At 38.7% G+C, this 27536-nt stretch overlaps 3 protein-coding genes across 16 annotated transcripts; 1 reads left to right on the top strand and 2 right to left on the bottom strand.

Annotated features, from left to right (window-relative positions):
• Nucleotides 1-820: 820 nt before the first annotated feature.
• oacyl (O-acyltransferase like) lies at nucleotides 821-6477 on the bottom strand. Its single transcript, XM_056731699.1, has 15 exons — nucleotides 6330-6477; nucleotides 5826-5959; nucleotides 5599-5677; nucleotides 5329-5464; nucleotides 4824-5059; nucleotides 4454-4621; nucleotides 4255-4357; nucleotides 3334-3435; nucleotides 3091-3256; nucleotides 2917-2996; nucleotides 2724-2834; nucleotides 2484-2607; nucleotides 2080-2266; nucleotides 1685-1827; nucleotides 821-1512 (listed from the first exon to the last, which is right to left on the bottom strand). Exons 1-15 carry the CDS (start codon nucleotides 6475-6477, stop codon nucleotides 1411-1413), a joined length of 2019 nt encoding a protein of 672 aa, XP_056587677.1. The 3' UTR covers nucleotides 821-1410.
• A 741-nt stretch (nucleotides 6478-7218) lies between these two features.
• znf532 (zinc finger protein 532) lies at nucleotides 7219-22112 on the bottom strand. Of its 13 annotated transcripts, none has more exons than XM_056731058.1 (10): nucleotides 21892-22112; nucleotides 21064-21200; nucleotides 14322-16602; nucleotides 13901-14085; nucleotides 13012-13188; nucleotides 11840-12002; nucleotides 10783-11082; nucleotides 10090-10202; nucleotides 9830-9962; nucleotides 7219-9300 (listed from the first exon to the last, which is right to left on the bottom strand). In XM_056731058.1, exons 3-10 carry the CDS (start codon nucleotides 16575-16577, stop codon nucleotides 8791-8793), a joined length of 3837 nt encoding a protein of 1278 aa, XP_056587036.1. In that variant the 5' UTR covers nucleotides 16578-16602; nucleotides 21064-21200; nucleotides 21892-22112; the 3' UTR covers nucleotides 7219-8790. The 13 variants fall into 13 exon arrangements, with proteins under 13 accessions (XP_056587036.1, XP_056587039.1, XP_056587032.1 ...); XM_056731061.1 differs by lacking the exon at nucleotides 21892-22112 and adding an exon at nucleotides 21300-21374; XM_056731054.1 differs by lacking the exons at nucleotides 21064-21200; nucleotides 21892-22112 and adding exons at nucleotides 17932-18037; nucleotides 19488-19555.
• grp (gastrin-releasing peptide) lies at nucleotides 22097-27442 on the top strand. 2 transcript variants are annotated; one of them, XM_056731065.1, is made up of 3 exons: nucleotides 22097-22193; nucleotides 26569-26828; nucleotides 27197-27442. In XM_056731065.1, the coding sequence occupies exons 2-3, from the start codon at nucleotides 26577-26579 to the stop codon at nucleotides 27236-27238; spliced, it is 294 nt and encodes a 97-aa protein (XP_056587043.1). In that variant the 5' UTR covers nucleotides 22097-22193; nucleotides 26569-26576; the 3' UTR covers nucleotides 27239-27442. The 2 variants fall into 2 exon arrangements, with proteins under 2 accessions (XP_056587043.1, XP_056587042.1); XM_056731064.1 differs by lacking the exon at nucleotides 22097-22193 and adding an exon at nucleotides 25558-25715.
• The last annotated feature ends 94 nt before the right edge of the window (nucleotides 27443-27536 follow it).

Below are 27536 nucleotides of genomic sequence, written 5' to 3'. Positions count from 1 at the left end.
TAACAGTTTTCTTATGGAAACATGTCATTCACTGTTGTGTCCACTAGATGCCACTGAATGACCTTTTTAGATGCGGATTTGTTATGTTCATATATTCAAACTTTCTTCAGAACATGAAGAAAAAATTGTCTCATTGCAATTATTTTAATATAATAAAATACATTTATTTGATATTTAATAGGGCGCTGAATGACCTTTAAGATGCCGATTCATTATAAAAGCTTATATTTGAACTTTATACAGAATATGAACACATGTTTTGTGGGAAAAATAAAACGTATAGCCAGGAGGTATCTATCACCTGTTCTTTTTTGTATAAAATAATAAAATCATTCCTTTAAATATCTCAAACGATTCAAGTAATTTAAGAACTCCAAATAAAATAAACAAATAAAAAAGGGTTGATTAAAAAAGGATCTCACAGATGTACACGTATTACACATTGAGGATAAACACATTCATGCGGTTACATTTAGATATCATTATATTTACATGCATTTACATGACTTTTCTCATTTTGAGATGTTGTTGTTGTAATCACTTTTATTATTACAGTTAACAATAACATTTAAATATTCTTCTAGTTTTCTTAACAATATTGTGAAAATTGTACTTCGTCTAGGTGAACGATTTAAATAACCCTTTGGCACTGTATGTAAATTGTATTTTTATCTTTTGTTGTATATATATGTTTGTAAAACATAATTCAAAGATATATATTAAACAGCATATGGTATACTGAATGTATGATTATTATTACAACTATACATTATATCCTACTATATATTTTCAACTAAATTCACCACTGTTTCCTTTTGAACGAAGTACATCATTAAGAGTATTATAAATAATAGTATAATAACTATAAAAATTAGTTTTATGAACTTAAAATGACTCAATTGCTGTAAGTTATGTGATTGCGTTCTTACAGTTTATAGTCCTCTTGACGTTGATTGCACTGATGTGATGCAGATGTGTTTTGTGGTTTGCCTCACCTAACCACACACCCCCAAACTTATAGATAGAAAAGTCTTCTCTTTAAGCATGATTCATTCACAGCTTTCGCATTGAGTTATTAATTATTCCCTTCACTTCAATAATTCATTTGTTATTGAGACATGGTCATGTAGTGACGTTTGGTCATTGTTTTGGCAGTGGTCAAGGGATTGTCAAATATGACATCATCGCGCTTTTACTACATGACAGTGACACAGGTCATATAAGATCACAGGATTTGAAATGTACTAACATTGTTTTATGGTATTTTTTATACAACTTGAACTACATACCTTTACATCAAGACAAATTAACAAACAGTGTTCTACATTTTTCATCCTGAATATGATTAAATGTGCCCGAGATAAATATATATATGTTTAATTCTACCTTCAGTCCTTTACGCAGGTCTAATCATTTTGATTTCATCAGGAAAAGATAGGGCTTTTCAATTACAACAGTTAACACAAAACCAACAAAAAGTGTCAAGAGCAGGTGACCCAGAAACAGGTAAAACTGAGAAAAGAGAGTGAGAGAGAGAGAGAGAGAGTAAGTATGTGTTAAGTATGTTAAAAATACGTTTTAAAAATGAATTGCATTAATTTTAATACTTTGAAATAGAATAATTTTACATTTTAATAGGAAAATAATATAAAATGATGTAGCTGTATGTGAAGGAAATACTTACAAAGTTGAGGTCCGTGTAGTGCATTGCTGTCTCCTGTTTGCCATTGTACAGTATAATAAAGATGGGATGTATCAGGTAACAGGCAAAGCTGATGTTAGACAGAGGAGCCCACAATCCTAGAGACAGAATTTTATCCACAAACCCTGCACAAATACAAATTTTGTTACTTTTCACCGGAAATCTCTTTTATGTGTTATTCTGACTGTCAGTTATTGTATTATAGAGGCATCAATATATATATTTCATTTACAAAAAGATTTCACTCGATCTGAAATACTTGATTGAGATTAGTCAAAAAATGAATCATTGTCTCTTCTCACAAAATAACTTTAACTTATATTAATATGAGTAGATTTTTAAGCATTGAACCACTCTTCTTCTCTATATTCTCTGACCTCCATATCCTTCCTCACAGGCCAAGATGATCCAGATCAGAGCCACAGCCCACAGTGTGCGATGTGACCCCTGATAAACAGCATGAGGAAGGGACGGGTGGGGCGGGACGTCTCGCAGCACGTAAGCCAATCCAACTAACAGAGCCATGATTGACAGGGAGAACAACCAACCTATGACAGCCTGCCACTGTCAAAATAAACCGTATTATTATATTTAGTATTATAAATTTAGTAAAATAAGTCAAAAAGTGGCAAGGGACATCTTATATTCACTATAATATTCAGTGAAAAATCATTTTATAAGACATTTAGGATTAACTCTAAAATACATGCTAAGATAAAGTATATTTACATGTAATAAAATACAAAAAACTGTTTACTGGTACTTGTACGAAAGATAGTACCTTCTTTTTTATAAGCGCCTCTTTCTTGGTTGTCATGTAAATTCCAGCAAGAATACCCAGTAAATACGGCCCATATCTTGTGTAGGGCTTGTTGTAATAATACTGAAAGTATGTCTTATATTCTCTAAAAAAACAACATAATAACGCAAAATAAGCCAAGTAAAGTAAAAATGTGAATCAACTTTTAGAAATAAGAGAAAAATGTTTTGGTATTTAAAAAAAAAAATTCGGATCTCTTACAGTGTTGTGGGCTGGTGGACGGGTAGACCCAGAAAACTGGTAATAAGGGCCCCGGTGGTACTGGAAATCATCAGGAGTACCATTGAAACAACGATAAGTGCACTTTTGTTCCTGGAAACAAGCAAACCGAGATGATTTCTTTCTTTTCTAAAGCTGTACATATTTATATGGCAGATAAGAGTGTTGAACTTACACTCTATAGAGTAAAATCAGAAGAGGCGTCGTTGCATAGAATTGAAAGTCTAAAGACAGATACCACGTCCAGGGTGCACACTTGGAAAAAAAGAGACAACAAATGTGTATCAGGTTTGATATTACGCAATAATGAATTCTCATCAAAGAATAACTGTATTTTATGTATACATACAATGTCTGTTATAGTGAAGAGGTTGTTGATAAGCAGCAGGTTCGACCACCAGTATTTCTTACAGTTGAAGATTGCATCCTCAGCTATAAACCAGAAGACTCCTCTCTGGACGACAGAGAACAATCCAATGGTCAAGCACACGATGAAGAGATGGAGAGGTTGAATCCTGGACACATGAGGAATTTCATTGCGTGAAGACGGATAGAAATAGAATTGATAGAAAGTGATAGACATCAAACAAACCTTTTGTATCTCTTGAAGAGGAAATGAGCCACCAGTCTGGAGCTGAGAGTGTTTTCTGATCTCTGAATGGAGTTCAGCAGGGATTTAGCGCTCAGGAGACCACTGACACAACCAAACACAAATGGTGATGAAATTATAAAAAAATAAAAATTGGGATATATAAGCATCATCACTGCTTTCTTGGCGCTCAGGGTTTGGAGAATAAATGGATCTTTTCTTGTTTGTTAAGTTAAATTATGTAAGGAAATTGGTTTAATATCAACGTCATGTAATGTCATGTCTCAGTCTTTGAATATTCTACTTCTCCGCCAGCATTTTTTTTTAAGGTTGCAAGTCACAGCAAGCATTTTTGGTCATTTTCACGGAACTTTGATGGCTCCCAGAATATTTTCTTCTATATGAACTTACAATATATCAAATGCCCCTCCCACTGCATAACAGAGAAAATGTGGAAAGCCAGAAAAATACTTTCTGGCTTGTGTTAAAGAAGCAATGTGGAGATTTAAGCGGCATCTAGTGGTGAGGTTGTGAATTGCAACCAATGGCTCGCTCCACCCTTTCACTCTCCCTTTCAAAGCACTACGGCGGCTGACGCAGAACTAAGATGACGTCACGTTTTTGCTTCTTTGCCAAAGGAGATAACGTATTTACAAAACAAGTTCTTTAGAAGTTTGTCCGTTTAGGGCTACTGTAGAAACAACATGGTGAACTCCATGCAAGGGGACCCGCAGTGTATGCAAATAGAAATAGCTCATTCTAATGTAATAAAAACATAACGCTTCATTATGTAAGGTCTTTACACACCATTGAAGACATATGTATATTATATTGGATTTCTATCAATAGATCCTCCCAAAAATAACACACAACAGCTTTAATGCTGAACAGCTTTAGTGCCAAATGAATAAATGATGGTTTTACCCCAGCAACAGAAAAGAGTCCACAGCCAGGTACACCGGCCCACTGAAGGCCAGCACATACAGAGGGTTGTTCTCTACCATCTCTTTCCATCGCCTGTCATTATCTGCACAGAAACAAATCTTCAAAACATGAACAAAATCTCCACCCAGCACACGTTTCTCAAATCAAAGATTTTCTGCTTGAAACCTCATGTTCTCACCCAGATTGCTCCAGGCACTGAGCTGCATGGTGTGTCCTGAGATGATCCAGAACAAACTGAGGATACGGATGCCGTTTAGAGAGGAATAACCGTTTCTAGAACCTTCTGTGGTCAGAATCCCCTCACTGCTCTTCTGTACAGACAGAGTCTGCAGACACAACAAGAGAGCTAATGGAAAGGAGGAGAAAGCAAACATGGGAGGAGAGGAAGAAGTAAGAACGAAGAATGAAGGAGGAACTTAGATAACAACGCATTAAAAGCTGTGCTATATTGTGAATATATATCGAGTTGTTAGGGGACTATTAACCAATCTACATTCGGATGCTAAACAATTCACTTGTTTTGAATGTGATTTGAAAAGTGTACTTGCTCTTAGCGATGCCCTGTCGCTTATTTTCCACATTTTGATCCCTCGTCTCTGTGTTTTCCAGGGTGGCACCATATTCTTTATTATGATTGGCTGAGCCATTAGCCAAGATGGCTCCGTATTTGTTGGTGTTTGAGGTGAGGGCCTCTGTTTTAATTTCTCTTTGTCTTTTCATTTTCATTAAAGCCAAACAAATGGAAGATACGAGAGGAAGAGTCAACAACACAGCACACACAAACCTGAGGAAGACAAACACACAAATTCAGACCTAAAGCAACACTGATAAAAAAGGATAAAGATGAAGTTATTTGGAATTGCTATTACTACTGTTAATCAAAATGAGTTTGATCTCATCACATTTAAAACTATCATTCACAAGGAATAATACAAAAGTCACTTGAACAACCGAAGCATGCACGTGTACAACTGAAACAGAAAATCACTGTTAAGCACATGAAATTACTTTTTTGAGTTGTGAGTGTACAAAGTGTGTGTTTGTGCTACTCACAAACAGACCACAGCAGAAGGATCAGAATGGGTCAAATCACTAATGCACTGAGTCATTAAGATGCTTAATGTGGAATTAGACAGTAAAACTGAAGGCACAGGAGGAAGAAGAGAGATTCGTCCCTGCTCAAACGCATCTGTAGACACACGTAAGATTAAATATTTATCTTTCTATTTTACACAACACCACTGATACATTTTAAGTATCCAAATTCTTAGGGGTCACTGTATTATATGCATCTGAAAAATGCAACATATTGACTTTACTCACCATAAATCACAAGTGTCTGAACCTCAGAATCCTCACAGGAATCCGGCACACAAATACCCACAAAATACTCCAGCCAGTCCTGCGAATCAGAAAACATCACCAAACGCTTTAATTTCACATCTGGACAGTAATGCTGTTTTAATATAAAAATAAAAAATAAAAGAGATTTATGAATCAATTTATAGCAATTTATATATTAAGCATTTGGACTGTTTGTGCGATGGTACCTGATGGAGGAACACCTGACAGTACCGACCCCTGAAGTTCGGACCCTCCACAGACAAACACTCTCTGAGAGATCCCGGACGGTTCACATTCCCTCCCTCCACATCACTGCCCATCTTACCAAACGCATCATACACTACAGTATATCAAAATGAAAAAGAAATGAAAACTGAAAAACTAAAAGTCCTACTGTCAGCGGCAAAGAATTTTTTTCTTTTACTTGATACATAAAAAATTGAGAAATTAAGGTGAATAAAGGGAAATAAAATATTTTTTTCACTTGCAATAAACTTGCAATAAATTCATCCATTTATGAAAGTAATTCAAGATACTAAGATGTTATTTTTCAAATAAAAATTATTGCCACAGAGGCAAAGAAGTGCTAACATAAGTAGCCTACATTAAAAAACTATTAAGCAAAACTAGATATTATAATTTTATTTAAACACGGCCTCGTGTCTAAATATGACATTAAAAACAATTAATTAAATAAAATTGTGACTTACTCAGTACTGCATATTTGCTGGGTGTCTCCTTTTTCAACTCCTTCAGAAACACTTTTGTGTCCTGCTGGCATTTTAGGGACACATTCCAGGAACATGCGGTGTGGCATGAGAACAGAAACATCAGGACTGAAGACCATCTCCGCTGCATTTTGTACAGCATTTCATTTTGTGCTTTTTATCCTTTTAAATACTTGAAACCTGGACATGTGACATGTTTGGTTTTGGTCATGCTTTCTCACCACCCAAAATTAGCATGAAAATCAAGACTCCACGCTTTAATAATGGACTGCTTGTCACAACCAAATACAATCAGCCCTACAACGTATATGGATGTCAACAACTGCTAAATAACAGATCTCTGTTCTGTAGAAGAAGAAAAATGCACATTATTTGCAATATTATTAGACATTTTGGGTCTAAAATTGTCAAAAGCGCAAATGATGTTAAGTATGTGAAATGTGTAGCTTTACACTTTAACAACCATCAAATTTCGCTACTATTTACGGTACATTCGCTCTAAAGCATTACAGAATAATTTCTTTCCGGAACAGCTGTGGTTACATTAGGTTTTTGGGCTAATAAGCAATAAGAACAAGATCAGAATGTTCAAAAATATTCTTCAAAGTGTTCACGTAATTATTCACAAATCATATACAGTAATTTACCTTTTGGATGATGTGCCCTTGTAACATGACATAAAACATAAAAAGGTCCTCCATCAAAAAAACACCTGACAGCATTTCACATTAGTGCCTGAATCTTAACATCCCTGGTAACCATGGTGACTAAGACACAGTGGCCACTGCAGAATTGCTTTTAAGCTAATTAAAATAAGACAACCAGAGACCATCGCTTCTCAAACACACAAACTGCATACTAGACATTTGTTTATGTATCATTTATTAATGATAACTGCTTTTTTCACAAACATAGAACATATCTACCGAACAGCAGCAAAGACATTCTATAAAATAGAACAAACACCATTAATGCATCTCTCATGCACATATGCTTGCAAACAGAAAAAAGGTAAATGAACCGACATGTGATGTATAAAGATTGTATCAAGGACAATTGAAATCCAAGAAATAAAAGATAGCTTCACAATTGTTCAGCTTGTTATGTTAAAAATATGCAGACAGCTGACTTGAGAGGAAGTAGTGTGAGAACAAAATACAAAGAAACAGCCTGTTTCACATTTTCCCCAAAACATTCATTTATAGTAAATGCAGGATTTGTAACTTCTCGCTCTTTAGTCCTTTTTTAACATCGTGGCCAAACAAACGCGTCTGGGAAACTCCACACCTTCGAACACTTTCCATTCGTGATTTGCCATCAAAATAAAACCGGGACGCTGATGTCTAATCTTCACCTGGCTTTCAAGCACCAGAGGCACTCGACCACACAGCACGATATTAAAGCACTTTTACTGATTTCAAGAACCAGAAAACACACAACTAAGAGTGGTGTGTCTCACTTTGAAGAGCATGTGTAATTGGGTAAAACTTTGGTGTAAATAAAACGGTCCATAAAGCCAACTAAGGGACGTATAGGTTTTGTTAAACCCGCCGTCCAAAGTGAGGTAAAAGAACATATCTGCAAAACGCTGTTCTTGATAAAAAGCTGAAGTTGAGACGTTGTCGCCTATTTCAAGAAACAAATGCATCCAACATAACCACAAAATTATGATTTGAAACATTTGCTCAAGAAAACAAATAACGTAAAGATACCAACCGTGTTTGTGCATCACACCACGGTGAAATCAGAAAGCACATATAGATTTAACGTTATGACCTCTTGGCAGTGGTAGACGTATGTAAAGTCCGTCGGGTTGTATTGTTTTTCAAACGACGACTAATGCACAGAACAAAAATGTGACTAAAACAAAAACCTTTCGACACTAAACCAAATGCCATTTGGTAACACAATGGCCAACACAATTCCTCGACTGCATTAGGAGACACAATTCGCATTTGTTTTGTTGGTTTTTGACTGATTGTCTCACTGAGAGAAATTGTAATGTGACATTCTGGGCGCTTTTAGCAGCAGTGACTCAGGAATGAATGCGCATCCCAAGATCGAGACGTAGCCTTTGATATCGTCTCACATCAGAAAACATTGAGAACAGTCTAAAGTAGAAATAAAGAATCTATAAAAAAGATCTATCCAACAAGCATACAAACGTCATAAAGTATACAAAATGTGTTCTTGTAGATAATTAAATACGCATAAATCAAATCTGAATATATTACACATCTTTAAACACACCGTCTCTGGTGTGTATAGATTTATACATTTCATTTATATGTATTTGTATTTATATATATATGTATACGTATGCACAACAGATGCGCATACAAAGAGGCAAGAGTGAAGAAATATGACACGAAAAGCTTCTCAACAGTCTCTGTTATGACACAAGTAATTCCTTCTGTCCACCAGGGGGCACTGCCTCTCGCTCTCACTTTTCCGCTGCGCTCAACCGTTTAGACTTTATAAAGGCCATTCCGTGTGTCCGCATGTGTGTGTTCAGCACTCCCTCCGTTTCAAACGTTTTCGAGCACACTTTGCATTGAGTATCTGGGATACCGTCATTGACCTCAGGGTTTGGGGTGTTCTCCTGTTGACCGTTGTGACGTCCGATTCCTTGCGGCTCTTTTAGCTTGTGCACAATGAACAGGTGCCGTGCGAGGGAACGGTGCGAGGTGTAGCAAAGCCCGCACTCGCGACACTGGTACGACGAGACATCGGTCTTGTGCTGGGGAATGTGCTCGTGGAAACGCACGATATCTTCGGTGGTGTAGCTGCACACGGCACATTTGTGTGTTTTGAATACGTTGATCTTAAGTTTCTTTAAAGGTTGTGAGGGTGAGGTCTTAACGGGTGCCCCCTCCTCTCCAGGCTCCTCGGCTTCTTCTTCACCCCCGGGCTCCTCATCTTCAGAGTGGAGCTTGCGTTTGGGACGGGGTACCTGAAGCACAATGATGCTTATTTAAAACTTAAAAGAACTGATTGGTTAATAAAATCATTGTTTCAGGTTGTTTGTTCAGGAGCCTTTGACTCCTGAACCAGGAGTATGTTAAAGGTCCAGTATATGTAATTTAGCGGCATGTAGTGGTGAGGTTGCGAATTGCAACCAACTCACTCCACCGCTCCCCCTACCCTTTTGAAGCACTACGGTGGCTGACACAGGACTAAAATGTTGTAACGTTTTTGCTTCTTTGCCGAAGGAGATGATGTATTTACGAAACGAGTTTGTCCATTTAGGGCTACTGTAGAAATAACATGGTGAATTCCATGCAAGGGGACCCGCGGTGTGTGTATATAGAACTAGTTCATTCTAAGGTAATAAAAATTCAATGCTTCATTATACAAGGTCTTTTTACATGTATATTATATTGAATTTCTGTCAATAGAAAAAAAAAAAAAATGACACACTGGACCTTTAAGGTTGATGCACAAAAACGAAACAGTACAGACTATCCAATGTATTGTGTTACCTGCTCTTTGTCCTCAGCGGCTTCTTCCACCACCGGAAGCTTGGCCTCCGCGTCTTTGATGCCATGCATGAGCTGGATGTGTTTCTCCAGCAGCAGTCTTTTCGTGAACGTGCGACTGGGTTCAGGACACTGTCTGTGAAAATCAAGAGATTCGCCAGACACTTGTAAGCACGGCAGCAAACAGGAAGATTTGTGGCCTGTTTTTAATGGGAATCTAAATTCATCACATAGCGATGGATGAAGAAACACACAATACTCACAGACATGAGTAGACCTTCCGCAGGCCCTTGTGTTTGATTCTGTTGTGTCTGCACAAACTGTGAGAGGAGCTGAAGGACTTTTCACACTGTCTGCAGGGATGCTTTTTAAGTTGCTGTGAGAAAGAGAGATAGAACCACATTTGTACCTTTTTCAATAAATTATAGCAGCAATAAGTCATAAAACCATGAGGAGAATGATAAGGAAGACACAAACCCTGACATGCAGAGTAAACTCCATGCAACTGTTAACCTGAAGATACGTATATCATGTTTTCGTTTCATATTTCTTCACCTGTGCCTATACGTATGCTCATCTGTTGTGTATACATTGTACATCCATAACAAATGATTTTTCTCTCTTTGAAAATTGAAAACTTGTGCATGGACCGATATTTTTTTCTAATGTCTGGACTTTCGTCAGGGGTTTAGTCAAATAAAAACAGATGATTCAATATATTGGTAATAAACACGTTCTCTTAGAATTTTTATTTCAAGTTTTGACTGAAAATTTCATATCCATTATGCTGGAAAATGCTGGAATGCTTTAACGAATCGAGTGGACGCAATTTATAGGGCGCAATTCATTCTTAGTGAACAACCACTATGAACCAACATTTACATTGATGTAACAATTTTCTTATTTTTCAAGTAAACGTTTGCACTACTATAAGGTTTCCAGCGATTAGGTTTTACCTTCCCATGTTCCCTCTTCATGTGCGCGATGAAGACTTCTCTTTGTGTGAACAGGCGGTCACACTCCCCGCAGGTCCAGCCGGGACAGGAGGTGGAAGTATGGACTTTTTTGGGAAGGTCTGTTCCATTACTGTTCTTCTTTGTTGGTGATGACGGCTTCCTCTCTCTCTTCTCATTGCTGTTGACAGAACCGCTCTCCTTGTTGTTGGGGCTCATGGAATTGGTGGGTTTGCAGCTGAGAGGAAGATTGATCCCCAGGTTGGGAGGGCCCTCAATGGTCTTTAGGGTGCCGTGCATGGACTTAAAAAAAGTGAAGAGCAGAACTGTTTATTAAATACTAACATAACATAAAAATAAGATAATGTACCACAAATACAAACTGCACAATTTACAACGGTTGAAGCTGCAACTCATCGCCTACTCTTTTGGAAATTTTGGATTGCTTCACATTTTGATGTGAAAATATCCTCAAACAACTATTGTACTTAATAACTGTTTTTGTTAATTTGTTGCCAAATAATGAATTGCAGGTTTGATGCTGCCTCTCTATGGCCATCTGTTTGAAACGTGAAATTGCAGGTAACTTCATTAAAAACTATTGACATTTTGGCAAAATTATAAATCATTATTATAAGCTTACTCTTGTAAAACACAGTGAAGTGAAGTAGAGATGCACAGAAATATTGGCGAATATCAGTATCGGTTGATATAAGTGATTTTTCACACTATCAGCCGATAGTTTATTAACAGCCTATGATATATACTGTCGATCAAAAGAGGAGAGGAAATGCAATGAATTTGTGCTCTCTAAATGGACAATGTTAAGAATCATTACCAGTTTGATGTTCAATATTAATCGAAATTTCTACCAGCAGATGTGACACTGAATAAGTAATCGGTCTCGGTGGATAAATGAAGTATCGGGACATCTCTGTAGTAAAAATACAGTGTTCAACACATATTTTTATGTACTCAACTGAATTTTGTTCTTTTTTAACACAAAAAACTACAGAGTGCAGCTTTGCCACGTTTTCCAAAACTGATGTTATTGACTTACTTTGATATGATCCAACATGAGCTGCTTTTGGGCGTAGTGCGTGGAACAGTCAGGACACTTGAAGACGGACACTTTCTGATTAGATATGTGCTGATCGAAGTGCGTATAGAGCAACGTCTGCTGGGTGAAAACTGTGTCACACATGGAACATTTGTAGATCAACCTGTAACGTACCAAATATAAATAAAACATCAACAAGAGAATATTTTCTGACATGCAAGGTCATGGGTTCAGTCCCTTATATGTACTTTAAATGTTGTTTTGAATAAAAAGTTCATCCAAATGCAAAAACGTAAATACTTCAGTGTAGTTTCCGGTTACAGGGTTCAACAGTTCAAGTTCAGTTTAGAAAAAACAATATTTTCCAAAATGCCTTAAATATATTTTTGTGTTGAAGGACTGCTGTTGGGCTGTTGAAAGTTTCGTGCTCATTTATTAAATTAATCGCTTACTTTGTCAATGAGCTAGATGATCGTGTTTCTCACATGGTTACAGGTGACACAGGAAGTGCAAACAACCCATCTTGTTTTTTCATTAGCAAGTGTTGAAGAACACGACAGGCCTCATTTGGGACGGTGATGTCGGGTTCATACAGAGGACATGGTAATTCAAGTCCCCGTGCATTATTTCTTTCTGCAGCTGATAAGGTCAAATGTGTTGTAAAGGAACCAATTCGACACACCTATTGAGTTTCCATCCTCTGTGTTACAAGAATTACTGTCAGCTTGTTTTGCCAAAAACATGGAAGGGCTTAGCACAAAGCCTTGCTGAGCACCGAATAGCGTGTAACATATGAGGAAAAATCACTGAAATGTCGTTTTATAGCTCAGGAGATCTGATGGAGTTCTCAGTTGATTCATTTATATTCACATATCAACATAGCAACTGTCTCTGATGTGCTTCTTAAGATTGCTTAAAAAATAAAACCAATTGTTAAACTACATGAGGTATAATAATCTGGATTTGGGTAAATATGACAAGAAATGTTTCAGCTAACAGCTGTTACATCTCTAAACAAACATTTCAATAACATCAAGCTCTGTAGACTCTAAAAAGTTTTAAAATAAGTGAAAATCACGAAGTTTTAAGGACAAAAAGGATAATAGCATTATAACAAAACAAAAATAAAACATTGTTCACTTATTTTTAAACGGACCTAAAAAAAGACTTACTTAGGCTCTCCGATTTTAACTCCTGGATGCTGGGTATAGGCATGTGAATGTGTGCCAGGTGCCGATTTGAAAGCCATGGGGCAGATGGGGCATTTGTAGAAGATTTCACAGTGGGATCCTTGAATGTGCGACTTGAGAGCAGCAACATCAGCGAAGATGACGCTACAGTGTACACAGCTAAGGCCAAAAAAGAATAAAATAAAAAACAATAATGACCTCGACAGTCAGCGTCAGATACCTTTAATGTTGCATCAATCAAGTGCGAATGGCAGAATAATAACGGTAAGTAGCTGTGATTGCTGTTTTAAAAGCATGACTGATGTCATTTCGTGCTCCACTTAAAACCAATTAAACACTTAGCAACACTTTGTATTGAATGACACTGTTTTTATGCATAAACAGAACCTTTTAAAACAAAGTTTGAATCTAGTCGGTCTTGCCAATCTCTGTGGGAGGAAAGAACTCCCCAGTTTACCTAAATAATTATTCAGATATGTGCTTATAAGTGGATTTGTTTCATTTCCATAAAACAGTGGTTCTCAAACTTGTTCATTGTAAGGACCCCTTTGTGAAGGGTCCATCGCTTTGTTGCCCCCCCAGATAAAGATTAGTAGATAAGTATAATCTTAAACTTTAACCAGAAACATCTTGAGTTACACAACGCTGGATCATCAATCTTTTGGTTGGTGGTCTTACTTTTCTGATGTTTGATTGCATAAAATTTGAAAAATGTATATTCCATAAAATCTGTGGCCCCCCTGGATCCATCTTGGGGTCCCCAGTTTTAGAACCACTTACATAAGAAGCCATGTCAAACAAGCATTACAACATTTCTAAGAAACAGATACTTTTTAATTTTTGAGAGTTACAGTAAGTGATGCGTACTAACCGGTAACCGACTCTGCGTGTGTAGTGCAGGCAGTTCTTGGTCACGTGAGACTGAAAATGGACAGATCGACAGATAGCTCCACACTCTGGGCAGATATATGGAGACTTGTGTTGATGGATCCGTTGATGGGAGGCAAAACTACACTGGTTTGGCAGCAGCATTTGGCAAATGGTGCAGGTTTTCTGCTTTAGTTGAAAGATAAAAACAACACAGATGAAAAATGATTTACAGTTTTTAGACTCAGAATCTCAGCTATCCTGATCTGCCAAAATGTTTCCAAACGCCTTTGTATCCATCTAACAGACTAGCAAACCAACTAAGGCTAGTTAAAACCAATTTAGGAGATATTATAACATTTAAAAAAATCACACTTGGTTATATAGAAACATCGCAACTTTCATTAATGACAAATAACACCCACCTGTCCATTGGACTCAACAGCCTGTTGGTAGTGCAATGCCAGTGATGACTCTTCCTGAAACATCTCATTACACTCCAAGCACTTTAGAGTCGATCTGCAGACCTTAGAGGAGTCCTTTTCCAGCGGCATTGCAGCCGTAACAGGGGCCGAAGAAGGGGCAGAGATCACCGTGGTTGGGTTCCCTTTCCCCTGACTCCCTCCTATAGTTGATCCAAGGTTAGACGAAGACATGGGAGCACTGGAGGTTACAGAGGGCGCTAAGATCATCTGGTCAGCAGGAATCGGCTTCAAGATGAGATGTGAACACTGCATGACAACACCTTTGTCTTTGTGGCTCCTGGCATGAGACAAAAGGCTACACTTGTTGTAAAAGACCAGGTTCTTGGCGCAGTGGTTGCAAGTGACCTCTATGCGGACGCTTCTACGATCGTAATGTTGTGTAAGGCTTTTTTCCAGGGCGAAAGAATCACCACATTCCAAGCACCTGTAGCCTCGGGACGGTAAGGATATACAGGCAGCGGTTGGAGGGCTGAGGTTGGGTACGTAAACTGGCACAGGGTTTATGCTACTTAAAACTTTGTTGAAGGCCTCCACCACCGAGCTCTGGGAACTGGTTAAAACTTGAACTCGGGACACTTTCTTCTGCTGTTGTTGGACCAACATGGATTGCTTAATGGGTTGCTGGGGTTTGGTCAAAACCTTGTGGAGCTCAGCTGCTGATGCATTCTTGGGCAGGAGATTTAGGCCGGTTAGGTGAACAGTCTTTGGCACGAGTTTGGTGTTGGCTAGGCTGGAAGCAGGCACCATGACAGTTTGTTGCTGAATGGCATTAGCAGCTTTGAGGATGGCACTGCTGGCACTCTGAACAGATGCCGCCGGTATGACGGTGGCTTTCACTGTCGTATTGTTGGCAAGCTTAAGATTGATTACTTGGGAACCGGCCGCCTTTACAGCTGAGACTGGCAAGAAGGCAGTGGCCACCGGCTTGATGGTCATTTGTTTTGTAACTTCAATGGCAGAACCTCCAGACGTTGCTAATACTGTGGTGGGTAGAGATGTTTTGGTGGGAGATGAGAAGACGAAGGGTGGCAGGGATGAGGCGACATTGGATGAAGATTCAATAGCTTTTTTCCATCCTTCAGGATCAAACTCCGGCAAAACTCTGGTGACTGTCCTCTTGATCTGCCCAGAAGATGTCTTGATGGTTTTGATGCGGACTTTAGGGATGACCTTGACTGACCCCGCTGGAGATGAAGGAGACCCTTTGCTACTGCTTTCACTCGTTACACTGCATGGGCTTTCAGGTTGTTTGGAGAGCACTTTCTTGGGAAGCTCCAGAGCTACCTCCTGTCCTGAAGGTTTCTCTGTAACTTTCGGAGTCTCTTTTGTCTCTCTAGGTGAATCTTGAGGTGTGGTAAGGGTTTCTGGAGAGTTTGCTTCTGTGTTAGCTTTCTTTGCACTAAGGGCAGCAATTGCAGCAATGCAGGACGAGAGCTTTGCAGATGATTTAGCTTTTGCTGCATTCAACCCAGCAATTGATTCTTTGTGCTCTTTTGCATCTTGGAATCGTAGGTTTTCTCTGGGTTGCTCCTCAGGTTTTCTTGTTTTTTGAGAGTCACTTAGCTTTGAGTTTCCCAAAAAGCCATTGGAACTATTATTCTCATCTTTCCTATGATTGTAGTTGCTGTTTGTTTTAGGCTTTGATGGGCCTTCTGGTGTGGCAGGTTTGGCATGTTGAGAACGGCGCTCTTCTGTCTTTGTGCTCAGACCAGTTAGAGGATTTGGTCTGAAAGGTAAACTACTCTGTTTGTCTGCAGGGTCGTCTACTTCGATCTTGTCATCATCGTCAAACTCCTCAGCACTTGAGATGGGGCTAAACTGGTTGAATGTGGCGATATTCCCAGCCATCCCATGAATTTCAGTCCTTTGAAGCTTGTTGCTTTCCTTGCTGTATCTGTTGTTGGGTGACATGGGCAAGAAGCCATTGTGTAGTCCATTTCCGACAGTGGGGTGGACGTCTTTTTCAGAGAAATCTTGATCGATAGCATCGAAATTCCGGACGTTCTTCACAATAACACTTACCCCAACGTCTGGACCAGAGGTGACATGAGAGTCATCTTCATTGTGGACATTGTGTTTGACCTGTCCGTCATGGTCATCATGGCCGGACTCAATGGCAGCCTTGGGGTCGACCATATCAGGAATATCAAAGGCCGCGAGCAGGTCATCAAAGTCTGGGGTTTTCATGTCGCCCATGGTCTTATGAGATTGAGCTAAAAACCTTTAAGACACAAATAAAAATAACTAATTAGACAGGCAAAAGGAACAGCAACAAGAACTTTTATTATATTTTAAAGGAGCAATGAGGAGATTTTAGCGGCATCTAGCGGTGAGGCTCTGAATAGCAACCAACGGCTCAGTCCACCCGACCCTTACAAAGCACTACAACGGCTCTCACAGGACAAAGATGTTGTCGCTTCTTCGATTATTTGTAGAAGGAGATTACGTATCTGTAGAGAAGTTTGTCCGTTTTGGATCACTGTGGAAACAACATGGCAAATTCCACGTAAATGGACCCATGGTGTATAACTAATTATAAGTTAAGAAAAACATACCTCTTCATTGCGTGACCTTTATACACGTCTGAAGACATTGTTTTGTATATTATATTTATTTCTGTCAACAGATCCTCCAGAAAAATACACAAATAGATTTTAATTTTGCTTATTTCATTAGATAAAAATTCATTCATGTTTATTTATATAAAATGTTAATGAGCTACTGAAAAGGGTGACAAGCTATTTATTAATATTACTAAAGTCATTTAAATCTATATTTGCACATGCCTGTAGATAACATTAAGGCCCCTCTTACTAAGATAAAAAAGTACTGCATTTAAATAAGAATGCAAATCATTGCAAATTATTTGAAACTGACAAAAACTATAGGTGAATTTCAAATGGCACTAATTCCTTATTAAATATATTTTAAAAGACAATATTATCCTGCAAAGAAAATATATTTGTAAGTATATTAAATGTCAAAATATTATGTCATTTAATATATATTTGCTATAGTACATGAACAATATAAACACTCTATTCCAATTTATAAAATGTATTATTTAATATATCGCATTGTATTTTTCAGTATATGCGGGCAGTTGACAGATATACCCATACATGTGTCCTATAGTGTGACTAAGCAAAATTCAGAAAAACATGAACATAAAACCATTTTGTGTTATTTTATATTATTTATACAAGTAATAATAACATAAAATAATATATTGTTGTATTGTTTTCTACATTTTTGCATTCACACCACAGGACACATTTACGGTTTATTCATCAACTACCCATACCTATATATTTTTGTATCATATGGGATTACAATTTTATTCCCTAACGAAGTACATACTAGTTTTAATCCAGAAAGTCACCCCCAAAATTCCTACTCTTGATCGTGTTAACATTGACTGTTAATTCACATCCTGAAACATAAGCAATGACAAAAACTCGCCAAAGACCTCAACCACTATTTCAACATTTAAATAACTGCGAAGATGCAAAAACAAGCAACGCTGTGTAATGCTTGCATGGTTAGTCACCCCTTTCGCTTCTGCTTCTCTCTTGAAATGGAAGAGTGCACAGCAGCCCTGCCTCCATTACAGCTCATAACATCTGCACGCACAGGATCCGCAGCGCCAAGACGGCCTTCCCAGCAAACAATAGAGCCAATGTGGTGAGGATTGTAAGCCGAGGAGCAACAAACAAAAGGACGGAGACAGAATGAGAGAATAATATCAATAAAAAGAGGTTGAAATGACATCGAAGTGTCAAAGCCGGTATGAGGCCTCAACAAATTTATAGCCATGCACCCGTGCTGCTGATTTTAATCTACGGTGTCATTTGTAGAAAAACAAATGTGGTTCTTAGCCTCTGATTTATTGTTTTTGATCAAAAGGGTATTTAAAACCAGGCACAGTGGTCTGTTTATGAAAACACGACAGAAAAATGCACACAATGGGCCTTACTCACAAACACGAGCACAACCTGTATGTGTAAACCGTGTGCAAAACCATATTTACATAAACAATCTTGTTCGATTAAATAGGATATCAGATTTTATGGCAGATTCTGCTCATGTTGCATGAACAAGGCCTAATAAGAACAAACACACAACAATGCAAAACACAGAAGTGGAAACATGCAAAGAGCCACTCCTCACCCTCGGCGTTCCGACAAATCTACGGCAAAGCAATCTTGCTTCCCTTCTCTCCTTCCTTCCTTCCTTTATTCTTTCTGTTTCTCCCTCTTCTCCACCTCCACAAAAAACCACCACCTCCCTCCTCCCTTACAGCGGAGGGAAAAAAATCCACTTTTGCACAAGGAAAGGCCCACCAGGAAACACTCCAGCACTCCACGGTCATTGTGCATAGTGACCACCGTGAACACAAATTACAGTGACCTGGCCCTACAGCCGGTCATCGAGTTTGCACGCGGGATAGATTCGGCTCATGGCAGCCAGCTCGGCCCTGACGTGCATTAACATGTTAAGGTGTGCAAAAAGTCTCTGATGTCCCGGCCTGGGGCCGCGTCACGTCTGAAGACCCCTTTGCCATTCTGGCTGCCATGCAGCGGTCGGCTATCTGGCTGCAGCACAGTGACTGTATTGTTTCCGTGCCTCCTCGTCTGCCTCAAACCGGTTTCAGCCGGTTCCGGTCACCCTGCATAATATGTGTGCTGCAGTGCAGCCACACTGGAGACCCAGGAGCTGCCCGTTTCTGTGCCTGTTCACCGTTAAATCGTCAGGATCCCTGCAAAAACCTGACTGTGAGAGTGGGTTAATGTTACGGCTTGCTGTTTTGAAGAGGTTTGTGGTCTGCGATTGATGCTTTTGAGCTCGAGCGCTGAGCACAAGCTAGGCCTGAAAACAGAGACTACTTAGGGAGTTTATGACAAACAAAAAACATGCACGTCAGAGGTTCACAACCGGTTTACGCAGATGGATGGGATGGTGAGAGACAATAAAAAGAAAGACGAGCGACGGATGCACATTCTAAAGGAAAACCACGAACAGTGTGTTTATGTCAAAAGCTCGGCTAGGATGATGAGCAGATACGAGAAAACAAGACGGATAGATAGCGAGTAAAATGTACCTGACCTCTCTTTGATTGTGCCTCTCGGTTTTACCCCATTCTGCAGCACTGAATTGGTCATATTTCCTTCTCAGCCTACCCTCTCCCTCTCTCTCTCTCTCTCTCTCTCTCTCACACACACACAGACACACACTCTCCATGGTCCCTGTTCTTCTCTTTCATCCACTGTCCCTACTTCCTCTCGTTTTTCCTGGAAAACAAGTGAGAGGAGAAAGAAAACGGATCTCTGTCAATTCATATCAGCTGTTCCTACTAATTCTCCAGCCTTGGACAACCGCCTTCAGTTTAAAGAGATAACAATGACTGTGACACACACAAGACTGAAACGCAGCGAAAAACTCGGCTCTTGCCCTACCCGGGTTCTCCATTCTCCCATTACCAGAACACTCCGTAGAAAGGCTTACGCAAGAAGTCAGTCCGACCAGGCCCCATTCTGTGATTGTGACTTTTTTTCCCTGCGAGCCTCGGCGAAGGCAGAGAAGGGAGGAAGGGGGCCGACAAGCAGCCCTGGCCTTTTGTCTGTGCGTGCACTTTGGGGGAGGGGGACGCGCCGGTGGGACCCCGGCTCGCGACTGCAGCCGCAGAGGAGTGACGGACGGAGATGAAGCTGAGGTGGAGAAGAAATGAGGAAATATGAGACGAGACAGAAGGGAGGGCTGTGGGGGGAGAAAAAGAAAGATCCATTGGAATGACGTGTAGGAGTGGAGCATGGCGAAACAAAAGCTCACGGTGGGCTTGAACAGGAAAGAATGGAGGGAAATGTATTCGTGTTGGCACACAGGTGCACATCCCGATCATTTTAATACATACATGACAGTATGACATTCAGATTCGTGTCACATTTTAAAACAGATGTCATGTGTTTTACGAATTCTCAAATGCCATTTCTAAAGTACGACACGGTCTAAGGCCAGCTGCAGTGTTACGGATGTGATTTGCAATGATCTGTAAATGCAATGAGGGTGTTCTCACATTATGGCCATATGACATCACCCCTGCACTGCAAAACGGCTGCAATTATGCAAAAAAAATATGGTGTTTTGAACGAGCAACCAAATATGCTCTTTGGGAAAGAAACAACATGCTAAACTTCAATTAAATTGAATACAACTTTAAACACTAAACAGAGCGGCCAATAGAGGGCCAGACTGCGGTGAACTTATGAACTCTGACCCCTAACACACAAACAACACTTCACATGTTTTTCTTTAAATAACAATACAGATAACCCTAAAAACACTTAAAGAAAATGCATTTATTTTTTGGACATCCTATATGATAAAGTGACGATGGTTGTTGCTGATTATTGCGGCTCAGGCACCTGAATCATTACAGGACTTTGAGCTTTTCACTTCTGGAATGACTTTGGACAACTGGAATGAGAAGAACACGAATGCATGTGACTGTCGCAAAAATAAACTCACATTTTCTAAGCGCACAGGACGGAAAATCCATGACGGCAGCTCACAAAATCCGCACATCCCTTTCCGATACGCGCCATAATCACAAGCACCCAGGCCTTGTGCGAGCAGGAAAACCAGAAAGATCTATTCAAAGAGCAAAGAACGGATGCTGACCTACCTGTGTGGGTTATTGCAAGGGCCGTGTCTCAATTCCAACGGCTCTTCTTCTCAGCGGGGCGCCGAAAGGAAATATCGAGAAGGCCAGCCATGATTCCTGCTGTGCCATCAGCTGTGCTTGCATCGGAACAGCAGAACCTGGAATGACAGACCACATCAACATGCACGTTAGAGGGATTGAAAGGAACAATATTTACAAAACGCATGGCAAAACGTTGCTCATGGGTGCACGCAGACCTCATGACAGCACAGCTCAAAATGATGGAGAATACATGGCATTCCCCCTGCCCGCCTGCAGAATACAGCAGTAAGACATGGAGAGGATGCTGCTGCTGCTGCCCACCCCCCGAGATGTAAGGGCGGTCACGTGACCGGCGGTGTCCTATTGATTCTTCATATTGTGTCACAATATCGCCGATTGCAACGTTTAACGTTCAAGTTTAGGGACGCGCAGTGACGTCATCGGCGAGTTTTGGAAAGTCCGGATGATTAAGTCGTTTCTTTCTTGAAGGAATGAACGAAACTGTCGGTTTTTTGTGTCGATTTTACATTTGGAGTGTCTCTCTCACGGACTTCCCACAATGCAGTGCTGCCGGTCTTTCGGTCTGGGACTGGGACGGATATTTGCGTCTTATTTGCGTCTTTACGCCTTTCACCGCGTTAATGTGGTGCTCTTTCAAAAGCATCTGCGGACATTGACATCTTCTGTCGGTTCGTGATAAATCCGTAAAACGTGTTATGTTGTTGTTACTTTATTTATCGTAGGATGGAATAGCCCAATTCACGATTTCCGGGGAATGTTTGTGGATTTGTTTGGTGCCACACTTACCCATGAATCACTGCGGTGATGCCGAGATTCGCTCCTTGTTGTCTTCAGTGCGGATTTGATGTCTCTTTGTGCTCCTGTTCATTCTTGTTTTAACGTGTAGCTGTTATCCATGGGATATTGGTGATATGTTCGGATTAAAGTGCATTACAACTGCACGTTATTGAACGATATCTCTTGTTCATGAACGGTTTGTGACAGCCACCCAGTTGCCAGTTCGGCTTCTCCTCGGATCAAACCGGATTCCCATGAGTCTTTGCTGCACACATCAGCAGTGGTTGTGGTTCCAATAAACACGATCAAATGTCAGTAAATCGTTTTAAATATCACACCTGAGGACAGCCCAGCTAACAATTTTACGTTATAAAAACGTTCCTGTAACGTTTCAATAAAGTTTTAAAAACGTTTATGTTTTAACGTTCTTAGAAACGTCCAGTTTTTTAGACGTTGTATTTACGTAATTATTTGGTTATAAGAACGTTATTCAAAACGTTTTTAGAACGGTTCCATTTTTTGTTATATTAATGTTCTAAGAGCAAATGTTTTCAGAACATTCCACTAACAATGCAATTATAACGTTTTAATACTAACGTTTTAAGAACGTTACATTAACAACGCAATAGTAACGTTTTAAATGCTAATGTTTTAGAACGCTCTGCTAACAATGCAATTATAACGTTTGTAATGCTAACGTTTTAAGAACATTACATAAACAACCCATAGGTAGCATTTTCAATGCTAATGTTTTTAGAACGTTTTGCTAACAATGCAACTATAACGTTTTTAATGCTAACGTTTTAAGAACCTTACATTAACAATGCAATAGTAACGTTTTAAATGCAAATGATTTTAGAACGTTTCTCTAACAATGCAACCCTAACGTTTTTAATGCTAACGTTTTAAGAACGTTTATAAATTGCAGATAACGTTTAGAAACGTTATTGCAAGAACGTTTCTGATAACTTTGAGAGAACCTTCAGAGAACGTTCCTGGGAGGGTCGCGCTCCGTTTAAAACACAGGTTGTGAGAGTTGATTTTAAACTTTTCCCCCCAAATTACCATCCTAAAGGACAGAAGGACATCAAATGTGTCCAGATGATTGACAACAGGCAGCAAGGAGATTTAACCTATATGTCTTAAAGGGCAGCATTCGTAGCATAATGTCTGACCTTTTCATTTTTAATCTGTGTCTCATAAAACAATTACTCATTTGTTTACTGGGCCTGAGGCATTGGGAGCTACCTTTAATATCAGACCTTATAAAATTTCCAATTTTATTATTGTCATTGAAGGTGACATGGCCTTGTTTCTTGCAGTGACAGCAAACACAACAGGGCTTGTTTGTGGTGAAATGTAACATGGCGATTTGACTGTGATGATAAAATGTTGTTTTTTCTTAAGCATGTGATAAGTTATTTTGCCTTGAGACAGTCTATCATTCAAAGGCCTTAACTATAAAACATTTAAAGCAGATAATCGACATTTTGAAAGCCAGGCTATCCAACATTCTTTCTCACCATTACAGAAAGTCTTTAACCTTTTTAATAACGAAACACTGTTTCAGTTACGCTGTTTACATTTCGTCCTATCAAATAATATAAAAGATAGCTGGTTATTTTAGTCACATATGAAAATAATATCACTATATTAAAATATCACGATGTGTAAATGCAAATGAATGTAAAAATTAGTTCATCAGCTATTGTATAAAGACAAATAAACGGTGAAATGGACATATACTCTACATACAAAATGTCACATATATATTGTTCTTTAAAGCGTTTTATAGGAAATGCTCAGCTGTCACTAGTTTTTTGTAAAGATTTATCATTTATTGTTATTAGGTATATTTATTATTAGTTATACTGAACTTTTGACACTTGTAAATTGACATATTGTCTTGTCAACACTGACACCAAAGTAAACGAATTCTCTGTTAAAAGTTTCAACCGAAAGGAAACAGCGCCATCTAGTGGTGAATGTTATGCACTTGCAACAATGACATTTCCGTTCAGGTGGTAACATTGCCAAAAAACTGATCATGCCCTTCATACTACATATATTATGTAATATAACCTTTGAATAATTGTTTATGGTGAATACAATGAATGCAGTGTTAAAATTTAGGCACACACAAAAGTATGTAGTGCCGAATTAATTGATTCTTCAAGAAATGTGTTTTTATTTTCTCTACCACCATTTTATTCCACTTTAAAGTAACATTATAATTAATCGCAACCTTGACGTGCTTTCACACTAAATGCTATGACCTTGCAAATTTAGGATTGATCAGTGACATCAACGTGTGACACATCTTCCATGCAAAATAAGTAGGCCTGACCGATCTCATCGGTATGTTTGTGTCACGCTATCCTGAAATAGTATATGCATACAAATATCTCTGAGTATTATACCAATGAGGTCACTCAAGTACATAATTACAGAAACGTCCACATCTCACCTCTTTTCCATACATGTATTGTGCAAATGTTGATTTTTCCATCCAAGTGAAAGCAAAAGCAGCCCATCTGTTCTTTTAGATGTACAGAACAATGCATGCTTATAAGAGGTTGCCGGGGACATTTTCGTTCAGTGGCTTTGAATGCAGACCTTTAGGAGCAGTGTTTGACTTATAATGAGAACATTTTTTCCTTCTTCATTGCGTATATGTCATGTGTTTGATTGTAATGAGGTTTTGCAGGAACCTTCATTCTGCCATTGTTTGCTCGCTGAGGCCTGTGAAGATAACAGCTGATATTACTGATGAGTGTCAAGTATAGGTAAATCCAAACAGAAAATGTTCAGTTGTATAGTTTACGGTTATGATTCCTTCTTTATTTGCGTTTCATTAAAACATTAGAACAAACAAAAACATTATATTTCATTAATCACTTATTGAGATCACGTGCTTGTTTTGCAGATTTTCATCCAAGAAACTTTTTTTAGAGAGCATAGTGTTGTTTGTACAGCATTATATCTAAAATGCATCCAAATTAAAATATTATCATATGAATTGATTTGGAGATAGGCTATGTTGAGAAAGAATAGAGCAACTGAGGTCACTGGCTTCAGGCTACCCTGGTCATTGTCAAGACCTTAATTTTTACTTTTAGCGTCATACAAACCCATTTATATTCAAAAATATTATAATATGAATGGATTAGTGAGGAGATATGTTGACAAGGATAGAGCAACTGGGTTACTGGCCTAAAGCCATTAGGAACATCATTTTGACTTTTTGTATTTTTACACCTCAATATTTTCCAAGAAAAATACAGCAAGTGTGCACAAGCAAACAATGAGCAACCATTATCAAGCTATTTTTACCCTTCATCTAATGAAATACCGATGACACTTCACATTCAATCCGTCTTGGCGAGCATAATAGCCTGTGGCTGAGATAATGACAGGTTAGCTCAACATGACAAACTCTTTTTTATGTCAAGTCTCTTAACTAGCTGACGCAGAATCCCCGGGGAGGGCGCATTAAACTTTCAGCGCATTTCCCTACACCCAAATAATCCATAGTTTGGCACGACATTTTTTATGGCGCACGAAATTATGGCGTCATTATCTTCTCAATTTCTGAGTGCTTGTCGTCACGGGAGGATATAAATGAGCTGATTATGCCCATGCAACATTAGAGGGACCTGTACCTATAACTAGACACGCAAGAGCAGAGACTTATATGAGCGTTATGTGCGTCGTATGGAGATACAGATTAGCCGTATCAATTCTTTTGGTTTTGGTAGTCTGTGGTGCGTATGCGTCAGATGGTGCACAACCAATTGGAAAAGTTTTTTCACGCGGAAACCACTGGGCAGTAGGTGAGCAAAATGCACAAGAGATATAACTGTGGCTCACACTTTTAAATGCTATGATACAATTTGAACATGTGTATATATAGTTAAAAGATCAATTGAGTGTGTAAAGCTGTAATTTAGAGTGTTTGTAATGGAGAGGATATGTACATAAGATGTAGTATATTTTTAAGATAGAAAACGTTTGTGCAAAGCAATTGTTTTTCTCACTTTGCAATCCTTTCGATGTGCAGTACAATAATAATAATAAAAAATACACAATTTAAAATGCATGTTTCACTTTGAACATACACCGAACGCCTCATAAACCTTGATATCCGATCTATATAATTACACAGCCATTACGTCATTTCAGGGTGCTATTAAAATTCCGTTATTAATTGTACAAAAGGTAATTGTACAAAATGTGAAGTGATTGCAATTTCCTCAAGTGTCACTTATGCCATTGTTAACTTGACACATCAAAGGCAACGCGTACAAGAGTCTTTATTGGAGGACAAAACGTGCCGTGCAACTCTGTTCATTTCTATGTTATTCGATCATTTTAAAGAAAACAAATAATCTGATAATGTGCATTTATGTTGGGCTAATGTATCACTCACTGTAAAAGTTGAATTCATTTTGTTGAGAAGGGACGAATCATTTTAGTTCAAATGACATATTTCTATATTAAAACAGCAACGCACATCACTTATTCCAGTTGCTAAAACATTTATGTCATGCGTTTGCAGTATTGAATCTGATCATATATTGTGATTTATTTCTGTTTGTAGGCCTATTCGTAGCATATTTTATCTCGTTTGCAATAGTTGTATTGGTTTTTTGCGTTTCGCATGTTAATGGCCTATTTCTGTTTTAGGCCACTTAATGGGCAAGAAAAGTACAGATGAGCAACGCAGACTCGAGGACCCAGGCGGCGATGTCGAGAGGTTTGTAGACCAGCACGACATGGATCCTCTTTTCCTGAGCGCCCTGGAAGCGCTCGTAAGAGGACGGACGGAACAGAGGAGCGCGCAAGGGAGCGCGCGGGAGACTGGCGCGTCACAGCTGCTCCTTCGGCTGCTGGCAACTGCACGTCAGTGGGAGGAAGATCAAGAGATAGACAGACAACTTAAACAGGTAAGAAAGAATAGAAGGTGTGTTTATGCTTTTAAGTTCAAGCTTATTAATAAACACTTGTTAAAGCTTATGTTTTTTAAGGCGCATGTAATAAAAGTGCTTTTCAGGTGGTACACCAGTTATATAACTAATATAAATAACATACTATTGTTTTGAACTATTTGTAATTATGTTTAGTCAAAAATAAGAATATTTAAAAAAAATAACAAATTGTAAAACATTTGTAGGGTAATGTTAGTAATAAATAAAATGATATCAGATTAATGATATGTAAACATACAGGGATTTATGCAGGCTTGCTGTTCTGTCATGAAACAGATAAATGAGTTAAAGTGTCATAAAGTTACAGAATGTTTTTTTATATGCAGGAGGAGCAGTTATTTTTACAAGCTTTCGGTATTAAACCTTGATCAAGCTGAGGACAAGCTTCTACACAAATGCCTTTAAGACTGTGTTTTGAAGTTCTTGAAAATGACATCATCACTATCAGAAATGAATCTCTGTATCCAACACAATATATACATATGCATGCTATATTTTTGTATGTAAAACTCTATATTACATAACTCATCGTTACTATTCTTCTGTATATTTTATGCTTATGTTTTATATGAATGAACTGTGGTAACCATTCTAGTCACTGAGTAATAAACTTTGGAACTGAGATAATATGAAAAAATGCTTTATGTTTCTACAGTCCAAACTCAA

This window comes from Triplophysa dalaica, chromosome 19 (assembly GCF_015846415.1).
Source record: "Triplophysa dalaica isolate WHDGS20190420 chromosome 19, ASM1584641v1, whole genome shotgun sequence".
Lineage (NCBI taxonomy): Eukaryota > Metazoa > Chordata > Actinopteri > Cypriniformes > Nemacheilidae > Triplophysa > Triplophysa dalaica.
This window is presented reverse-complemented; position numbering and strand designations above follow the sequence as displayed.